Source organism: Polistes dominula, unplaced genomic scaffold (genome assembly GCF_049000335.1).
Source record: "Polistes dominula isolate Pdom_NZ unplaced genomic scaffold, Pdom_raw_medaka contig_305, whole genome shotgun sequence".
Lineage (NCBI taxonomy): Eukaryota > Metazoa > Arthropoda > Insecta > Hymenoptera > Vespidae > Polistes > Polistes dominula.
This window is the reverse complement of record NW_028301053.1, coordinates 148,589-170,069: the sequence shown is the minus strand read 5'-3', so window position 1 is coordinate 170,069 and position 21,481 is coordinate 148,589. Positions and strand designations below refer to the sequence as shown.

The window sequence follows — 21,481 nt, the reverse complement described above, 5'->3', positions numbered from 1 at the left end:
TATTACGTGTATATAATAAACTAAAAAGATATTAGAATATATTTATAATAATGGTAATATTTTAAAAGGTGTTCCGGTAGAACAAATTTTGTTAAAAAAAAAAAGAGAAAAAAGGAAAAAAACAAATGGATAATAACTCTCAAGTGTCTAATAATATCGTTACATGTGATGTTCAAATTTTTCTACTGTATTACACGATTGATTAAATATAATTGAATACTGAGTAAATATATAAAGTCTTATTAACTTATATATAATATTAAAATTCTATATATTATATTTTGACACACAAATTATGTTTTGTTGTTTCTTCTGTTTTTTTTTATTTATTTTATTTTTTTTTATAAAAAAAATTTATAACCTGATGCATGCATATTAATAAATTTGGATATATATATTCATAAATATAGGTATAAAAACATAAACCAAGGATAACGAAGAATGTTTTATATATATAATTATAATAAAATATAAGTATGTGTATCAAGAAATAATCTTTTTTTTTTATAGATGCAATAACTTTTCAATTGTTTTTTAATTAAAATAACCTTCATAAAATTTGCATATGCATTTGGGAACGTATATACTAATTAATCATTCATTCTCATTTAACAGATAAGGTATAGAAAGATGATTATTTTTTAACATTCAATCAATTGAATGATTGTTAACAATAATGAATAATGAAAGATGTAAACGAGTCATTTATTGTAAGTAATATGTATTAATTAATGTCAAAATTTGTCATTAATTCATTCACAATCAATTATTATCACGCTACGAAAACATTTGATCCTAATAAATATTAATGGTATATCGTTTGAAAAGTTAGGAAGAAATTTAATTATTTCCTAAATTGTCAAAAAATGGAAAGAATTGTAACGAACGTTAACGAATATGTTTCTCATAGGATGTTTTGTTTTCTATTACACCTTTATACTGTTTTTTATTTATTCATTAATTTTGTATTAAATATTTGCTATACGAAATACGATAACGAAGTGTTGATTTTATAATCGTGTATAGATATCTTTTTTTTTCAAAATCAACAATAGAAGGAATATTTCTAATGTATTTCATACTCCAAAGATTATTATGATGAGCTTGGTTGTGTGAATTGATAGATTCTAAAACACCATGTAGTTCCTCCTGTTGCTTCCTTGTTTTGTCAGTAGATGCCATGATACCATCAAGCAATTTGGAACCATTGGCTAAGACAGCAAATACATATATATATTTATAGTATGTATAAAGTAAACGTGGTAGTATAACCTCAAAACTTTACCCACGAATATATGAAAAATCACACTTGTCCCAATTAAAATTTATATATCAATTGAAAGAGTCGATTCAACTGTAGACGTAGATAAGAGTATTTTTCAATTTCAAACAAAAAGTAATTTATAAAGTTTAAGCAAACTAAGGACGATGTGAAGCTAGAGTGTAAAATATATACATAATTATTATTTTATTATTCTTATTTACTAATTATATTTATTATTATTATTATTATTTTAAATTTTTTTTGGATGCTATTGTTTATTAATATATATTTGGTGTGCGAGAATGTGAGTGAGAACACTAAAGCATGAGTGGACCAGAGAGTATTGGGTATAATCAAGTTAAAGATAAACAATGTAAAATAAATAGTTGAATATCGATATCAAGAGCGTCGCACAAAGAAGTAGATTGAGTAATTAAAAAGAGGAAACCAAGAGGCAGTCAACGTTTAGTAGCCGTGCAAAGAAGGCGTTTTATCATCACGTTGTATTTTTACTTTTTTATATTAAATATATAGCATATCCGTGAAGAGAGGTTTTTCTTTCTAAATCAACCTATTATTAACACCGCGGAAATCGTTCCTTTTTACTTGTCAGATATCCTTTACGAAGACTAATAGGAGAAGGGGAATCCCACATTTGGGGGCCCCTCCGGGATTGTAGAAAGAAAATAGATCTCACGATTGCAATATCAAGTCGTATAAAGCTGTTTTAAGTTGTAAAGTCGTGTTACGGTTACCAACAGTGTGAATCTGATTAAAAAGTTGGAGAAGGGCGCTGCGCGTAAAAGTGGACCACGCGTGAATGCTAGAATATAAGTTGCATAGTAATCGGTAGTGTTGGTGTAACAGTAAGATAGTAAGACGGTAGCAAGCGTTAAAAGTAAGTAAAGAGGCTAGGACGATGGCTCTAGTAAGGTAAAATATGAAACAAAGAAGAGAGAAGAAGAGAGTGGATGTGAAGAGTGGGACGAAACGATCGTCGAATGCACATCACGAGGAAGACGAAAGCCGGAACAGAAAGGCAAAGGCAAAAATAAAGTAGCTGAAGAAAAAGCAGAAGAAGAAGAAGAAATAATTATATACATAAGTGAACAGATTGATTCCATGAAGTTGATAGAGGTAAAGAATGCAGTAAAGAAATTAGGATTATCTACAGTGGGTAACAAGCAGACGCTAAAAGATCGCTTAAAGAACGCGATGGGGATTAAAGAAAGTGAAGACGAGGAAGAAGAATCCGAATTCGAAAGCGAACGAGAAGAAGGATCGAATAGAAATTCACAAAACAACAGAAGAAGAGCGGTTAGGAGGCCTATACGCAGCGATTAGCTTCGTTCAACTTAAGGGGTGTAGAAGACAGCCTATCAAACTTTAGCGGAGACAATATGCTACCAGTAGATCAGTAAATCAACGACTTTGAAGATACCAGTGCAGTATTGGGTTGGAACGAGTTGCAAAAGATTGTGTACGGAAAGCGTATGCTGAAGGGATCGGCAAGGCAGTTCATCACCTTCGAAAAAGAAATAAAGTCATGGAGCAGTTTAAAGCGTAGTTTAATTAAAGAATTTAAAACCGAGGTAAATCAGGCAACGATTCATTCGCAATTATTTAAGCGCAGGAAACAACCAAACGAAAGTAGTCGTAAGTACATTTACAGTATGCGAGAAATCGCGAATCAAGGCAATGTCGATGAAATAGCTCTTATACAATATATAGCAAACGGTTTACAAGGCGATCGTCGCGATAAGGCGGTTTCGTATGGGTCATGAACACTCACGGAGCTAAAAAACAATATCGAAATATTCGAGAAAAAAAGAAAGGTATTGAACAAGGGATGCGAGATAGAAAGAGAGGGCAAAGAAACGTGGCAACGGCGCGCGTTAATTCGTCACCAAAGGTAAAAAGAGATGGTTTGCTACGCATGTAGCCCGATAGAACATAGGTTTCGTGCATGCCCAGATAGAAACAAGGGACTCCAAAGTTTTAAATGTAATGACTACGGATACATAGAACCTTATTGTAATAAGTCGAGCCAACCAGCGGAAAATGTAACGAGCGTCAATTGTCTCCACACTTTCATGGATAGAATTGCGATTAAAATAATTGGTTTATTTGCATATGCGTTATAAGATACGGGAAGCGAAGTAAACCTAATCAATTTAGAGATATATAATAAGATAGGGAAACCAGCGTTATGTGAAACCGCTCGACGATTTACAGTATTAGGTAACGCGATAACAAAGCTGATAGGGAAATTTGAAGCAAATATCGATATCGAAGGCGATAAGTATGCGACGGATGTATTTTTAGTAGGCCCTTTAGATATGCTTGACGAAGTTTTTCTAGAAAAAGAGCTATTAAGATAGTTGGACGTTCGTATAAATAAAGGGCGGATAAAAATACAGCGATCTGACGAATGATCCAGCGATACGACTAAGAATGAATCGATTAAGCCAAGCTAAATATGGTAGCTGCAACAATAGTGAGAATGTAACATGTACAGACGATAAGAGCGCAGACAAGGAAATCGAAAGCATTAGTGCAATGATGAGAATAAGTTATGCACAGCAGATAGATGAGTATTTAAACGAAGGGATAATTCGACCAAGTACGAGCGAATATATAGTCCGGTAGTGGTAGTACCCAAAAAAGACAGAATGTATAGAGTTTGTGTTGATTTTCGTAGATTAAACGCAAAGATAATAAGGGATCGATTTCCAATGCCATTGATCGAGGATTGTATCCATGCGTTGACATGGGCGAAGGTGTTCTCTATAATTGATCTTAAGAATGGATTTTTTCATGTTAGAATAGCGGAAGATAGTCGTAAGTTCACTTTATTTCTTACTAAAAAAAGGTCAATTTGAATTCCTTAAAACACCTTTTTGATTACGCAATAGCCCTACTAGTTTTCTAAGATTTGTTGATGAGGTCTTTGGCGATTTAGTAAAAAAGAAAAGTAGTGACAACGTATATGGATGATCTTATTATCCCTGGTGTTGATAACGAGGAGGCCTATGAAAGGTTAGAAAAAACATTTAAAATTGCAGCGCATAGCATTATAAGTTAACTATGTTTATCTTTATGTATAAATATTGTAACTCAAATTAGCTTGATGGTAACTTACATCTTAATATATATGTGGCGTCCCGCACCTGCTCGGTGCTGACACCCAATGGTTAATTATTAGTAGCTCCGTTGTCTTGCACCAGGACGGTGCCGACATCCTCGCGGCTGCCAGCGCCATTTTTCGGCAGACAAACCCAAAAACTACTAGAGGTGCGCGTGTCTAGCAGCGATACTTTCTGCCTCGGCTTTGTAACCAGACCATAATGTAAAGGCAGCCGATTGGTCAGAACTTCTTACGTTGAACTGCAGTATCTGTTGATATTTTAGGAAAGACATGATTGGTATCATTAAAATATTATGCAAAAAAATCCAACTAAACGTACAACTTATAGATTATTTTACAATTTTTTTTTTTTTTGAACCAATAATTTCTTTTTATCTCATACATATTTTTTTACAGGAGAAGAACTAATCAAGAAAGTTATTGCGATAAGCTTCTAGGCATACCGGCTAATGACTCGTGCTAATGAAGATATTAATATTTTCCGATGCAGACAGCTATATAATCATTACATTGATCAATAAATTGAGTATTTAAAAATCAAAAGTGACAGATTAGAATATATAAAATTTATTCAGATAACTTCGTTCTGAGGTGTACAAACATTTGAACGACGCTATAATCTTTAACATAGATGCTGCGAAATACGCTTGCAATAAAGAAGCAGTTTTTTCGTTAAAAAAGCCACCGCAACGCGGGCTTGAGACACCCCTAGTACGAATAAAATTATAAATTTCCTAATGTTTTCTACTTCTTTTCCTCCTCTCTTCTAATTAGTCCTGGTATATTTTTAAGTTTATAGACAATTTCAAAAAGATTGATATTCTTGCTACACCGAAGTCTATCTTTCATAAAATTATTTTAAAAGTCTTTTCGACGTTCTCGATTTTCATTACCTTTCCTATTTCTGCCACATTTAACAGACTTCGACTCTTCATTCTGTCTACAAGGTAACTCATTTCTCCTTCTTCTTATAAACCTTACAAGGTCTTAGGTTTAAAATTCTTTTCGAATTACTTTATTACTTCTTCTGTTTTTTTTTTAAGATCTATATTATGAAACGTAAGCGTTTTCATTTCTTTAGTTCTATAGATACGTTTAGTTATCGCGGACTCGGCTATTTGTCTATGCCACGTAGGTCGTTATTGGTCCGATGCAATCTTATATATTAGTGTCTTGCTTTAGATACTCAAATGTTTGCCATTCCTTCGCAAGGATTTTTGTCATAAACTTCTTTACTGCACTTAGAATGCTAATTCCGCGGTTCTTCTTTATGTCGTTCTTTGAAACTTTTTTGAATATAGGTATTGTTATACTCTCTTTTCACTGCACTGGTACTTTTTTTCATTTATAATTTTTTTGATGGGAATAACTATTCCTTTTGTGACGTTCCGCAACGATTCGCAACCCAAATTTTTCACTTCAGTGATTCAAATCCAGATACGCGAGACATTATTCCAGTAGTTCGCCCAATAACAATAGAAACAATTATAGGTAGTAAACATAATTGAATAACTATTACTTGCATTTCTCGCATATTCATTCTTTTTACTGAAATAAACTTTTGGAATGAATGTCCCGTGCAGGATACAATCCTGAACCATAAATTATCCCATAAAGAACCTTTCCCTAGTATAAAGAACACCATTCTACCTCCTGCAGCACACATGCCTTTCCCCACTCCAATTTCATACTTTAAAATCTGATACTACTCTAAGACTTTTCGTTGCACCAGTATCCATCATCACAGTAATATTTCTTGCTGAGTAGAGACCTTTCTTTTAACCAGCATTGAATGGCAATCAATGATTAGATAAATGTCGAGGGAAAAGAGTCAAATTCGAGACTCGTAATGTAACAGTCTAAAAGGTTTTCAATAGCCACTAACATTCTCCCATTTCCTTACATGGACCCTCTTCCTAACTCACATATTTTACTGACGCATAGGCGTAGAAGCACTACTAATAAAAAAAATACATCTTCAGAGATTTCCTTCACATTCACAATGTCCAGAACCTCCGCGTATGTTCTAAATAAGAAACCTAACATAAAAATGAAAACTATGACGCAGGGAGAAAACCCTTACCGAATCCTGGAAAATAACAATACCTCGTTGCAACTGAATATTAATTTATTAACCATAAATCTTTTCCCACGACTGAGTGTCGCCAGGTTAAGGCACTGGTAAAGGTCACGTAGGCTTAACGGAAATATTAATCACTAGATCTTTCTGAAACCAAGGATAATAATTCACAATTCTCGCTTGACGACAATGTAACTCGCAAACCTACGTGTATGATCGAATGCATGACTTATATGTGAACTTATGAATAAATGGTCTCCATATTGAATCGTGTTAAGTATATAGCTTATCAAAGGATGATAAAATTGTTATTAATAATTGGTAATTGTTCGAGAATAATAAGAAGTTATTGATTAAAAATTCACGATGTAATCGAGTAATAAGAGACAAAATATTATGAATATGATGAAGGTAGAAATCTACAATCGTTAAGCTGCGAGAATATATAGATATATATAGAATACGTAAAAATATATTAGATTTGTAAATGTATTAGTTGTCCACAAGGACAAAAAGAGTTTTCTCGAACGAGGATCCTCAGGACGCTTGGTCCAGCTAAAGATTAAGAGTGGGGGTACCAGAGCTACCCCTTCCACGAAGGACTTTCGAGGGCTATATAAGCCAGAGTTTATCGCCCCCACACTCACTTACAGTTTCAACCTTACTTACGGATTTTCACTAAACATATAGTTCAACTTGCAGTTTTCATTTTTAACTTACAGTTTCACTTTCAACTTACGTTTTTCATTTCAATAGTCACTTATAGTTCCAGTCATTTTAATACTTATAGTTTAACTTATAGTTCAACTCCAATTTATATTTTTAACGTTACTACTAGCTATCAGCTATATAATATTTAAATATTATTTGATCGATCAGTTATAATAAATAATTAATTTCGGGTCCTTGAGTTTTTCGACCCCTTTGGAAAGAAACCAGCCCAAGCCTCCTGTGCAATCTCGAAAGCAACTAGCAACTGTACCTAAATACTGTAAGTCACCAATCATTTATTTATCATTAAATTGTTTTTAAATCAGAGCTGCGGTCCACATATCTACTCCCTTGCTTTAAAACCTTCCCCCAGCCACCCTCTTATCGTACGCTTTTTGCCAGACTATATCACTATTTTAAACGAGAAACGAACTAGCCTGGTCCCGGTTAAACTCGGTGAAAGCAGAGTGACCACAAAAAGGCATTAATTATATCAATCAACTAACTTCGTCCTCTAGGACGTAACACTTTGCTAGTGCAATTCTTCTATATATGATTAGTTCGTTTGTAATATAGTCTGTTCTTAGAGTTTTGCGGTTTTTCAGTTTCTGTGCTCTTCTTTGGACTATTTTTGTGCTGATGCTATAGTCATCTAATTTTTCTACTTGATCGTCTTCGCGTATATTATTAAATTTCCTGAAACTTATCTCTTTAATCTCTTTGAAATATAATTCCTATTTAGCTGTTGTAATTCTGGGAATCTGTATGTATTCGTTTAAATGTTTCCTTTGGTTTCTTAGCATGTTCCATACTTTGTTTTGTCCTACGTGTAGATCCTTTGTTATGTCACTGAAAAATTTAACCAGTAATCGCGTATGAACTTCTTATTGCTTCTTTACCTTATTTCTAGTTTGTCGTTAAACGTCATATGTTATTGTCCTTATTCAGTACTGTAAGTAGGTGTACATTTTTCTTTCGCTAGGGTCCTTACTATTGCTTGGAACCATAAAGTAATATTTCGTTTTGATTTGATGTAGCACTTTCTTCTACAAAGGTATCTTGAGCGGCACCAATGATGTTTGATTTATCTTTTACTATGCCGTATCTAAGTTATCTCTTTCTAGGATTCTGTTTCTCTCTATTTATTATTCTAGTCGTTTTTTGTAACAGCTTCTTGTTTTTGGAGTGGAAACTTTTTTTAGAATGGGAGTTATCAAAAATTTAAATTAACAGAAACGGAGCTATAAGACGGCTGCTATACTAAATAACGAGAGAAAAAGAGACAAACGTATAGGATTGAGCCTGCGAGAGAAAGAGAAGGAATCTAGCTATACAGTTTTTCCTATTCTCGGTCTCCTCCTTATGCTATGCTTCGTAGTTATCGCTCCTGGTTGTATGGGAGTGTGTTTGTGTTCGACTGCATACTAGAAAGCATGGAAACATATTATGTCGATATTCGAAATTTTTTGTAAATAGGAACGATAGAATTGTAGATTAATAAACAGAGATAAGGTCGTAGGTATTTGACAAATGAATAAAGTTCAAACGAACTGACGTTCGAAATTGTCACGTCCCAGTGACGACTAATTTCGAACTTTGCTGCGCCAATTATGCGAGTGTCCTATTTGTAAGTCGTTAGTCGATTACTATTTAGCTATATTCGTACCTTGTAAAATTTGTACTCCTAATTTTGTCTTATAGCCACTTTCATGAACGACTATCGATATTGGCATTAGTTGATCACACGTAAATGTGATTGCAAGGATCCATTGTCGTTCATGATCGTGAGAAAGTAAGTAAAGGGTAGACTTTTGCAGTGCTACAGTATCCACTTTCTTGCTGACTATTGTTGAGATCACGCTTCAAAGATAGAACGCGTGTGACTTTTTGTAAAATCTACGGGTAACCGTAACTGATATCTACTTAGACGAAAATCGATATTTTTCTAAATTAGCAGAATCCACAGTTGATAGAAACTGATATTTTTCCATTTCGAGGAATCGTAGTCAGCAGCATGTAATATCCCAAAATCTGCAGTTTACCGAATGAAAGTGGGTAGAGAGGGAGGTATTTTGCGCAAGTGGGAGGTGTTCCCACCCTTTCGGATTGGGCCAGACGGGAAAAACTGTGTTCTTCCCTGCCGGCAGTCTACCATATTCTGCAGTAGAGTTCGCATTAAAATTAGCCTTTACCTTGTTAGCGATTTACAGCATCTATCGTTTACTTACTCTTCGCGACTAAACTTAACTTCTAACTTAGCCATATTAGTACTTTATTTTGCTTTACTGTTAATAAAGATCTTGTGTAATTTTACCTTTATTTAGTAATATACTGTTATTTTCGTAAAATTGGAAGTGTTTGGGCAAAGTTGAATTAATTTCCTCATCATACACAAATCCTGTTGCCTACCTACACGGCGCTAGCACTACGGAACCCGAGCAGCTTCAGGGGTCTGACGATCAAACGACCAAGGAAAGGCCATCTTCCAGGAAATCTTAAACATCTTAAGGCAATAGTAACATCGGGTAAAACACTATCATTTACTCGTTTGGTGGGTTACTCTCTCTCTTAGCCCAGATCCCGGGTAAAGTCTGGCTTTACAGACTGACCCAAAACAGGGCACATCTTCTTTTGACCGAGTAAACGCTGGTGGCGTGACTAAATTAAAAAAAAATTATCTTTGAAATTGTTCTTGTTCGTTGACATCCCCTTCTGGGACGTCACAAAATAAAGAAAGAATGTGCGTAGTCTGTTTTTATTTTACCTAAAATAAATGTCATTTCTAGTCTATTAAAAACTGTTTCTATTTTATTGAAAAAGTAGTATTAAATAATTTATTTTGCAGACATTTCAATTAACAATTATGAAATACATACAATATGATAATTGTATTGTTTACAATATTTTACAAAAAAATAGAAATTATTATCAGATACATCAGAGAAAAAAATTAAACAACATTGTAGAATACTTTTCTTATAAATAACCAAAGACATATTTTTAAATTAAAATATTTGCGTATTTAGGAAATTTATACTAATTTAAAAAAAAAATAGAAAATTTTTAAATAAAAAGAAACTTGACACGTGACAAAAACAACTAAGCTTTATTTAATTTATATTTCCTATAAAAATTAAATAATATAACTTATTTTACAAATAAAGAAAACAAAATTATAAAAAAAAATTTTTAAAAATATTTAAAAGTATAAAATAAAACAACAAAAAGAGAAATAGATTTTAAAATCGTTTTAACTAAAAATCCGATGAAACGAAAAAAATGATTACAATTGTTTCTTTCTTTAACAACATCAACAGTAACAAGTTGCAACTCAAAAAGAAATACTTGTGTGTGCTAGCCCATGATAAAGATATTTTAAATTGAAATCAAAGGTGAAAAAAGTGAAAGCAAAAATTCATCTACCGGAGTTTCAAAAAAATTATATATTATATTTAATTGGATTAGGACGGTGTATCTTTCTGTCGACAAATATTCTACAATTTTCGTCTCTGTCTATTGCTATTGAATTTAGCATTCCATGTTGATGGATAGAATTTCGAAAATATTAGTTTTTGTCAGCTACCTACACCCCAAGGTCGGTTACTTATCACGAGAAAACAAATATAAAAAACAGTGAAGGTCTGATGAAATTCGTATTAAGGAAAAAGGAATTTAAGAAAAGGTTAATTATTATATATACCAGTGATTTATTAAGATACTTTTAATATCTATCTAATGAAGCGTGTGTGAAACAGGCGATAGCGGAACTCTTACTGCCCAACCAAATCGTCGATCGTCTTTCTCTCGTACGACACTCTCACATACAGACTAGGTGGGGAGTCGTACATGTGAATGTTGAATATCTACGGTCCCAGATATTGCGTACAATATACAATGTATATTCTCAACACGCTTCCATACATTTATATTGTACAACCATTGAATCTTACATTTTATTTAATAGCTCTCGAAATTTTACAAATTTTTCTTTACATAGAGCTTTTGTAAATATATCTGCGACATTATCATTCGTATCTATTTTTACAATTTTAATTTCTTTATTTTTTACACTTTCATGTACATAATTATAATGTATTTCAGTATGTTTCGAATTTTTCGTAAAGTTACCATAATTTGCAATGTTTATTGCACTAGAATTATCTTCATATATTTTTATTGAATCCTTCATTTCTAAGTAAAACATTTTTAACAATTCTTTTATATATTTCAACTCGCTTACAGTCTCTGATAACGCTACATATTCTGCGTACGTTGAAGCTTTTTGTTACACATTTTTGCTTCCTTGAACTCCAATCGATTACATTTCTAAATAATCTAATTACGTATCCTGACGTAGATTTTCTATCAATATTATCCCCGGCCCAATCTGCATTTACAAAGCAATCTATAATTTCACATTTTACATTTTTCTCATAATTCAAACTCAAATTTTTCGTTAAATACAAATATTTCAAGATTCGCAAAGCGAATTTCCAATGTGTCTCATTGTAACAATTTTGGAATCTACTTAGGTAATTCACACTTTGACTTATATCGGGACGTGTGCTTGAACTTATATATAATAAAGCACCTATCAAATTCCTATATGTTAAATTGGGTTTACTATCATCTGCCTTTTCAATTTTAAAGTTTGTTTCCATACGCGTGTTATACAGTTTACTGTTTTCTATCTTATACTTATTTGCTAACGATTCGATATACTTTGTTTGGTTTAATTTCATTCTTCGGTTACTATAATCATAATCTACGTTGATTCCGAGATATTATTTTATTTCTCCCAAGTCTTTAATTTTAAATCTTTTCGCTAATAAGTTCTTTATTTCCCGAATTTTTATTTTATCTTTACCGCAGACTAGTAAATCATCGACATATATTAGTAAATAAACTTCTCCTTCATGAAGCGAGTATAGACATAAATCAACATTATTTCTTTTAAATCCTAGACTTATAATATATTCATCAAAACATTCATACCAGTCTCGAGGACTTTCTCTCAGACCGTATAGCGCTTTATACAATTTATACACTTTATTGGACCCATCTTCATAACCCTTAGGTTGACTGATATATACCTCCGTATTTACTGTGCCATTCAAAAAAGCAGTCTATACGTCCATTTGTTCAATAATCAAGCCATTTTGGCAACAATATGAAAATAATACTTTTAATGTTTGATTCTTTGCTACTGGAGAGTATATATCCTCAGGTACGTCAGTTTGTTGAAAACCTCTTACAACTAAACGAGCTTTATATCTATTATCATTCTTTCTTGTATAGACCCATTTAACATCGAGTACTTTTTTATCTTTTACTCTATCTACCAACTTCCAAGTTTTATTTTTATTTATACATTTTATTTCTTGATCCATAGACTTTTTCCAATTTTCGTGATCTATACTTTCTATCGCCTCCTCAAATGTACAAGGCGTATCTATTTTACTATAATTTACATATATGTTATAACTTTCTGGTTCCGGATACCTTACAGTAGGTTTTCTCTCGCGCACGGGCCTTCGCGGACTATCTTGAACTACATGTTCTTTATCTTTTACTGGTCCATCAGATTCATCGGCGCTTTCAAAAACATTAACGTCGCCTTCGCTACTTACAGAGTTATATCTTTCTCTACCTGACTCGAGTGACGGAAGTGTACACCTGTACTCGTTTTTATTTACATCAAGACCTATACATTTTACATCTTTTTCTATTACATCAACATGTCTAGCAATAACTATCTTATTATTTATCAGTACTCTGTATCCTACTTGACTATAGAATAACAAAATTCTCATATCAGATTTTTTATCCCATTTAGACAAGCGTTATTGTTCCGGTACTCTGACAAAGACTTTACTTCCATACAAATGTAAATGTTTAACGTCCGGTCTTTTGTTGAAAAATATTTCATAAGGCGTTTTATTTTCGATCGTATTTGCTAGAGTTCGATTTTTCAAATAAGTCGCAGCGGTAACAATCTCTGGCTAAAATCTCTTATGAACTTGAGCTTCAGTTAGTAAACATCTCGACATATCCATTATCGTTCGGTTAAATTTTTCTGCCGTGCCGTTTAACTTGTGTACAAACGGTGGGCATTTATTTAGAATTATACCTTTTTCTTTTATAAATTTATATATACGATTATTAATATATTCTTTACCATTATCGCATCTTAATATTTTTACTCTTTTTCCTGTTAAATTTTCACACTCATTTATGAATTTAACTAAGCAATCATGAACTTCATCTTTCGTTTTAATACAATAAACTTTAGCGATTTTACTATAGTCATCAATAAAAGAAACAAAATATTTTTCTCCTGTGAACCCTGTAGTTTTAAATGGACCGCACAAATCCGTATGAACTATTTCTAATATCTCTTTTGCTTTATTTCTATTATTTTCCAAATTTAAATTTCTCATTTTATTTTCAATACACGTCTTATATTTCATAAATTCTGTTTCAAGTTCATTAGGAATACCCGTTAACAACTTCTGTTTACATAATATATTCAAATATTTGAAGTTCACGTATCCTAATATTCTATGCTACTTTTCTTTCTGGCTCATACCATTTCTGTTTGCATAGTTAGTTGAGTTTTTACCAAGTTTACAAGAATTTTCTAATTCGCTTTTAAGTTTAAATGTATTGTACGATCCAAAAGGATCATACGGTAATTAGCAGTATTCAAATTTCGCGCGCGTCCACCTCCATCAAAATTCTAGATCGATACTCATCGTGAGCATCGATCAACCACCAGTAGCTACCGAAGCGCCCCTCTAGCTACCCCCACCTCTCGCCTCCCCACTTCTCCATCCGCTAGTGCGTACGCCCTGCTGGGATGGTACAAAGGGATATTCTTCCTATTTCTTCACCGGACACTTACGAATACACATCTTCACTGATTATAGAGGCCACAGTGGACAAAGGGCTTTAAGAATTCACAAAGGACAACGAAAGATCACCTTAATCTTTAAGTCTTGTGAAGGCAAGCCTATTCGACATCACAACCCTTAAGGTCGTGATTGCTATAATTCAGGAGAGCGAGAGGTGAGATCTTTCCATTATTATAACTTCTATCAACGGTATTTTTCCCATGTGGTTACACCACGTGGTAGACTTTTCTTGTTATAATTAAAATACATCCAGGGTTTTTATGCCGCAAGGCTTTTCCCTGACGAGCCAATAAAAAAGGCATTGTTTCTTTGTTTGGCTCAACCACGTGTTTTATTTTACACCTTAATCTAATCCTTTATTCTCCACTTCATAGCGTATAAGTAATGATCAGAGGAATTTTCATTGAAGAATCTTTTGGTCAGAACATTTTGGTGCAATCCTGTAAGGTGCGAGTTCCCGACTTCTGATCTACGAAGCAGTGAATAGACTATCACCACACCGGGCAAACCGATTAAAGAACAACGAAGTCGAGGGAGTCCGCCATCTTGTGAACGTCTACACCGTTCAGCGGAGGCAGCATCACGAAAAATCTAGAAGCGAGAGGAGTAGTTTTAATTACCCGTGCGTACGCCTATGCGTACACACCCTCATTTACTAATATATATCTCAAGGGAAATTGCGTCTTCGAACCCCGTAGAAGTTCGCAATTTCTTATATATCTATGCATTACGCTCATTTTCTCTGTAAAATTCACATCTCAATATCGAAAAGAACTTAATTTCTAAATTTGAACGGATACACGATATATAATCGAATGTTATTCTCCATCTCGGAAAACGCTTTATTCTCGTACAAAGAACGATAAGATTTCGGCGGCTTCACCGCCACGCCACCTTCCTTTATTTGAAAGGTCGACTAGAACGAAGACGCCATGACGTCATCGCCGGACATCCCATCTATCGGCATATAGCTAGCGACAATCGTATACCCCCTCCAACGGCCTCTTATACTATACATAGGTATACCCCCTCCAAAAATCTAGCCTCAGGGCCGCACCACGCGATCGAGAACTCAACGCGCGGTCATTCATTCATATAAAGGGGATTTTTATATATTACCGTAAATTAATTTGAGTGGATTTCGAAAAGTAGAATAATTAATAACGGTTCGTGATGGCATCGCAAAAACAGCTCGGACAGCTCGAACAAAAACGGCTAGTTTTAGAATTGGGTTTAACGCACGTCGAAAATCTAATCAATGAAGGAAATCTAAATAAGCAGGAAATAAGAAGGCGTTACGAACGACTTGCACCACTAGTAGAGAAATACGAAATCTTGTATGAAAAGTGCGTTACTGCTATCAACGAAGCAGGAGGAGTCGATAGTTTAACTTCAATCATAGAGAGATATTGCGCGATCGGAGACAAACTTCATTTAAACGATACCGCCACAGTTAACAACCCGAATAACGCTGACGAAAGCAACGATATCACGAAAACCCGCGATCAACAAATACCATTACGGCGCATTGAGATCCCGCAATTCGACGGGAATATAGGGAAATGGATCCCATTTAAATCCAGCTTTTTAACCCTCGTAGACACGCGTAGTGATATATCGGATTTAGAAAAACACGTATACCTTCGCGACTCCCTTCGCGGCGAAGCCCTTCAAACGATCGAGCATTATCAATTAACTGGGGAAAAATATAAGGACGCGTGGGGAGCTTTACTGAAGGCGTTCGATGTGCCACGGATACTATTAGCTCGGGTAATCGACGCGTTAATCGACATATCCCGACCGAAGGCCGGATCAGCAAAGGACGTAACGGCATTCTTGAACGAACTGCGTTCTCACATCTCCACACTCGAGACATATAATGTAAGTTCGGTGGTCTCGCCAGTACGCCTCGCTGAACGCGCGTTACCCCCCGAAATGCTACAAGAATGGAATAAACAGATAGATTCCGACGAATATCCGACTATCGAGCAATTCTTTAATTTTTTAACCCGATATGCGCGTGCGTGTGCTCCGCTGAAAACGTCATCAACGTCCGCGAACCTCGAGCCCCGCGCAAAACGTGGATATCCCGAGACGATGACTTTACGACCGCGAAAGTGACAGGATACCTATACAACGCGTACGTTCTATACTCAGACTCTGGCTAATTGTGTTCTTTGCAAAAGAGATGAACATTTTGTATACCGGTGCCCCCGATATTATGACATGACGATACAGGACTGACTGACAACGATTCAGCAGTACGAATTATGTCAGAATTGCTTACGGAAGCACCGGGAACCATGTAGAGCCTCGCGTTGTCGGATATGTCACCAGGCCCATCACACGTCATTACATATAGATAATGACGAGCATGAGATCACGAAACAGGAGATCCACACTCTCGCGAAGAAGGAGACCGCCTCGACATCGCAATGAACCCACCCTCACGCGGCTAACACCGAGTCTCATGTCAATTCGCACGGTGCACCGAATCAATTTCTCCTGAGTATCATGTATCGTGTAAGAAAGGAAGACGGAACTCTCAGACAACGTCGGGCGGTATTAGATACGCGTGCCGCTGCACACTTCATTACTGAGAATTTCGCGAAAGAGTCACACTTACTGATCAAATCATATTCGAGTTCCATGCACGCTATCAACTATACCGGAACTCGATCAAAAGACGTTATCGAGATAACCATTCGATCATTAGACGATAAATATAGGCGGAACTTTTCGCTACTCATCGTTCCTAAGATAACGCGATCGAATTTAGTAAACAAAATAGAAGGCAAAGTCATTATGTCTAAGTTGCGAAACACTATGAATCGCAAAGATATATCGTGCGTGTTCCCTTCGGCGAAGAAAGCCACGATTACAGTCACCTACGCGGTATAGTCAGTTCCGTAATCTCCGGAAGAAATTACACGCGAATATCGAACTCCGGAAGGAATATGAACAAATTACACATAAATACATCGATTTAGGATATATGTCGATCGTCAAAAACGAACCTATAGGAAGTTGCTATCTTCCCCACCACGCGGTTATCAAATCAGCTAGCACGACAACAAAGGTACGGGTCGTATTCGACGCCTCCTCGAAAAATGATAAGAGACTTTCTCTCAACGACACCTTATTAGTCGGACCTACAATACAAGACACATTAGTAGAACATTTATTACGATTCCGGACATATCGGTACGTATTAACAGCGGATATTGAGAAAATGTATCGGCAAATATGGATTCATCCAGACGATCGTCAATATCAACGGATATTTTGGTGACATAACGAACAGATTCGCACGTTCGAACTTAATACGGTAACATTCGGAATAGCATCAGCACCGTTTCTTGCCATACGAACCATCAAACAACTCGCGAAGGATAAAGGGGCTAATTATCCACTCGAAGCCGAAATACTTAACCGCGATCTATACGTAGACGACCTCATTACGGGAACTAATAATATCGAAACCCTCGGAAGGATACGCGATCAGACTATTGAAATGTTAAAACGAGGCGGTCTTAATATATGACAGTGGGCGTCTAACTTCCGACCGGTACTCGAAAATTTAGACATAAAAAACATCGATGTCGAGCTCTGCTCTGGGGAAAATCCTATTTTAAAGACACTCGGTATTTCATGGAACGCACATCATGATTGTTTAATTTACTCCGTCGCGCCAGTAGATATTCGCGAAAGAATTACCAAGCGACGAATTTTATCCGAAGTCGCAAGGATCTTTGATCCACTCGGACTTCTAGGACCCGTCATTCTAACGGCTAAAATCTTCATCCAAGACTGCTGGAAAACACACGTCGACTGGGACGAATCGGTAACCAATACGTTACACACCTCGTGGATAATGTTCGCAGAACAATTGACATTAATTGACAGTTTAACGATAGAAAGACGCATCACACCCGACGACCCGATTGACGTGCAGATGCATGGTTTTTGCGACGCGAGTCAATCTGGGTACGGCGGCTGCATATATGTAAGATCGCGAGATAAATTCGGTAACACATATGTACGTCTACTTTGCGCGAAAGGTCGTGTCGCTCCCCTTAAGAATACCACTATACCACGTTTAGAGCTATGCGGAGCATTAACACTCGCGCGATTACATAGAGAAGTCCGAACTGCCGGCGGATTGAAACCCGACAAGATAACCTTTTGGTCCGATTCGATGATTGTACTGGGTTGGCTGAAAAGAAACTCCAACACGTTAAAATTATACACGGCGAATCGCGTGCGCGAAATACATGAAACCTGTGAAAATATCGTATGGCGACATGTGCGATCCGAAGACAACCCAGCGGACACTTTATCTAGGGGACAACTTCCGCGCGATTTTTTAAAAGAACGATGCATGGAAAGGGAATTTTTCTAATTGCTGGACGTAAAGAGATTATCGGTATTAACGACGTGAATTGAATCAAAAGGCATATTTCAGCGATTCTCTAGTTACACGCGATTATTAAAAATTGTAACTCGATGCTAACGATGGCTTAAAACTAACTCATATAAGGGAGAATTGTCTACCGCAGAAATAACAGAAACGGAACGACGCGTTTTTAAAATCGTGCAAGGCGAACAATTTCACGCCGAAAGGGAAAGAGTAGAAACAGCGGGGGGAGTCAAGAGCACAAGACTAGCCGCGTTAGATCCGATCCTCGACGAAGAAGTCTTAATTCGAGTGGGGGGCCGACTTCGAAACGCGAATTTAAGTTTCTATGAGAGATGTCCGATATTATTGCCCTCACATCATCACGTCACTGATCTCCTTATCCGAAAATTCCACGAACAAAATTTTCACGCTGGCATACAGACTACCCTCTATGCTCTTCGACAACGGTTTTGGCTTCTCGACGGTAAGAATGAAGTGCGAAGAATCGTACGTCATTGCGTGCGTTGCATTCGATTTCGTGCATCCGGCATCCGATATAAAATGGGGGATTTGCCATGCTCTCGAGTGCAGGAAACCACTGCATTCTCCCATGTCGGAGTAGATTTTTTCGGGCCGATCTACGCGAAGGAAAAGAAATACTGTAATAAGGGTCGCGTTAAAATATACGGGTGTATCTTCATTTGTATGACTATAAAAGCGGTACACATTGAATTAGTCAGCGATCTGACTACGGATGCTTTCTTGGCCGCGTTCAGGCGATTTGTGGGTCGAAGAGCTGTTCCAACTCACGTTTATTCTGATAACGGAACCAACTTCGTCGGGGCTAATAACCAGTTAAGGGAGCTATACGCCCTAATGGAATCGAACGAATATAAAAATAAGGTCCGTGATTTCGCGATAGATCATAGGATATCGTGGCATTTCAATCCACCCTTCTCACCTCACTTTGGCGGTTTATGGGAAGCAGCGGTCAAATCTTTCAAACATCACTTTAAACGGGTCGTCGGTGAACTTCTCTTCACGTATGAAGAACTAACTACCTTCGCGATCGAAATCGAAGCTATTTAAATTCACGCCCATTATGCCCCATCTCGTCAGATCCGAATGACGTGACAGCACTAACACCCGCACATTTTTTAGTTGGAAGACCTATTACGACATTACCGGAGGAAGATTATGTTCAAACTCCAGCCAATCGACTGTCCTCCTGGAAACATATCACGAAAGTGCGACAAGATTTCTGGCGACGCTGGCATATTGAGTATCTACGAGAACTGCAGAAACGACAAAGGTGGATACAACCCAAGCAGAAAATCGAAAAGGATACCGTCGTCGTTCTCATCGACAAGAATCAACCTTACATGAGATGGCCGTTAGGCCGGATCGTGAACATACATCCAGGAGAAGACGATGTAGTACGAGTGGTCACCGTGAAGACGGTCCACGGAATTGTCAAGTACAATGTAACAACTATTTTTTCATTGTTAAATCATTGTCTTTAAGACCCAACGGTTCCCTTGTACGTACAAGAAAGTCGCCTGGCCAGCGATAATTCGAGAATGCTGACTAAGTCAGCAAAAATACGCTGAGCGATTCAGCGAATACGTCTAGCGTTATATCATAAGCAATCGAATGAACATGTTCAATAACTTATACAACTAGCGATGTACTTAACTGATTCAATGACCTAGGTCGAAAGTATTGTAAATCGATGATAATAAGCGCACAACACAACACATGTATTAAGAATATCATTGATCGTTACACTCTCAACGGGGGAGTATGTACGATCCAAAAGGATCATACGGTAATTAGCAGTATTCAAATTTCGCGCGCGTCCACCTCCATCAAAATTCTAGATCGATACTCATCGTGAGCATCGATCAAACACCAGTAGCTACTGAAGCGCCCCTCTAGCTACCCCCACCTCTCGCCTCCCCACTTCTCCATCCGCTAGTGCGTACGCCCTGCTGGGACGGTACAAAGGGATATTCTTCCTATTTCTTCACCGGACACTTACGAATACACATCTTCACGGATTATAGAGGCCACAGTGGACAAAGGGCTTTAAGAATTCACAAAGGACAACGAAAGATCACCTTAATCTTTAAGTCTTGTGAAGGCAAGCCTATTCGACATCACAATCCTTAAGGTCGTGATTGCTATAATTCAGGAGAGCGAGAGGTGAGATCTTTCCATTATTATAATTTCTATCAACGGTATTTTTCCCATGTGGTTACACCACGTGGTGGACTTTTCTTGTTATAATTAAAATACATCCAGGGTTTTTATGCCGCAAGGCTTTTTCCCTGACGAGCCAATAAAAAAGGCATTGTTTCTTTGTTTGGCTCAACCACGTGTTTTATTTTACACCTTAATCTAATCCTTTATTCTCCACTTCATAGCGTATAAGTAATGATCAGAGGAATTTTCATTGAAGAATCTTTTGGTCAGAACATGTATCATTCTCTCTAAATGCGACTGCTGCTAATTCATTATTTTCATTAAATATTTTTGTTACATTTCCATGAGATACAATTTTATTTTTAATCATTAATTTTCCATAACTAATCAAATTTGCATTCATTTCTTTCGCAAAATATACATATTTATTATCTACTTTATTTCTCTTTCCGAATGCTTGAAAATAACTAATTACATTTCCGATTTTAGTCGTTCTAATCGATCTACCATCTCCGAGGTAGATATTTACCGGCTCTCTTAAAGTAATACATTTTTCAAAATATTCATCATTATTTATTATGTAGTCTGTACAACCGCTGTCTAGCAGTTACTTTATTTCGCATTTACTTATCTTATTTAAATTTACGCCGTGCGCTGTATGAGCCACCGTCGCTAACTAAGCGTCCATTCTTCCGCTGCTTTGCTGGCTCGTGCTGGCTGCCTGTTGCGGAGTTCCACGCCATCTTCCACAATGGCTACT

At 36.3% G+C, this 21,481-nt stretch overlaps 1 protein-coding gene across 1 annotated transcript; it reads left to right on the top strand.

Moving 5' to 3' along the window:
* The first annotated feature begins 17,363 nt into the window (after positions 1-17,363).
* Positions 17,364-20,039, top strand: LOC149031529 (uncharacterized). Its single transcript, XM_089175729.1, has 5 exons — positions 17,364-17,405; positions 17,665-18,328; positions 18,677-19,000; positions 19,253-19,543; positions 19,636-20,039. Exons 1-5 carry the CDS (start codon positions 17,364-17,366, stop codon positions 20,037-20,039), a joined length of 1,725 nt encoding a protein of 574 aa, XP_089031855.1.
* The last annotated feature ends 1,442 nt before the right edge of the window (positions 20,040-21,481 follow it).

Excerpts from the sequence above, each read along its gene's own strand:
- LOC149031529 (XM_089175729.1), top strand. The coding sequence starts at position 17,364 with ATGGATTCATCCAGACGATCGTCAATATCAACGGATATTTTG. Across the intron at positions 18,329-18,676 it reads CGATTCGATGATTGTACTGG|AAATAACAGAAACGGAACGA; the intron begins GTTGGCTGAAAA and ends TGTCTACCGCAG. Across the intron at positions 19,001-19,252 it reads ACGGTTTTGGCTTCTCGACG|TCAGCGATCTGACTACGGAT; the intron begins GTAAGAATGAAG and ends ACATTGAATTAG.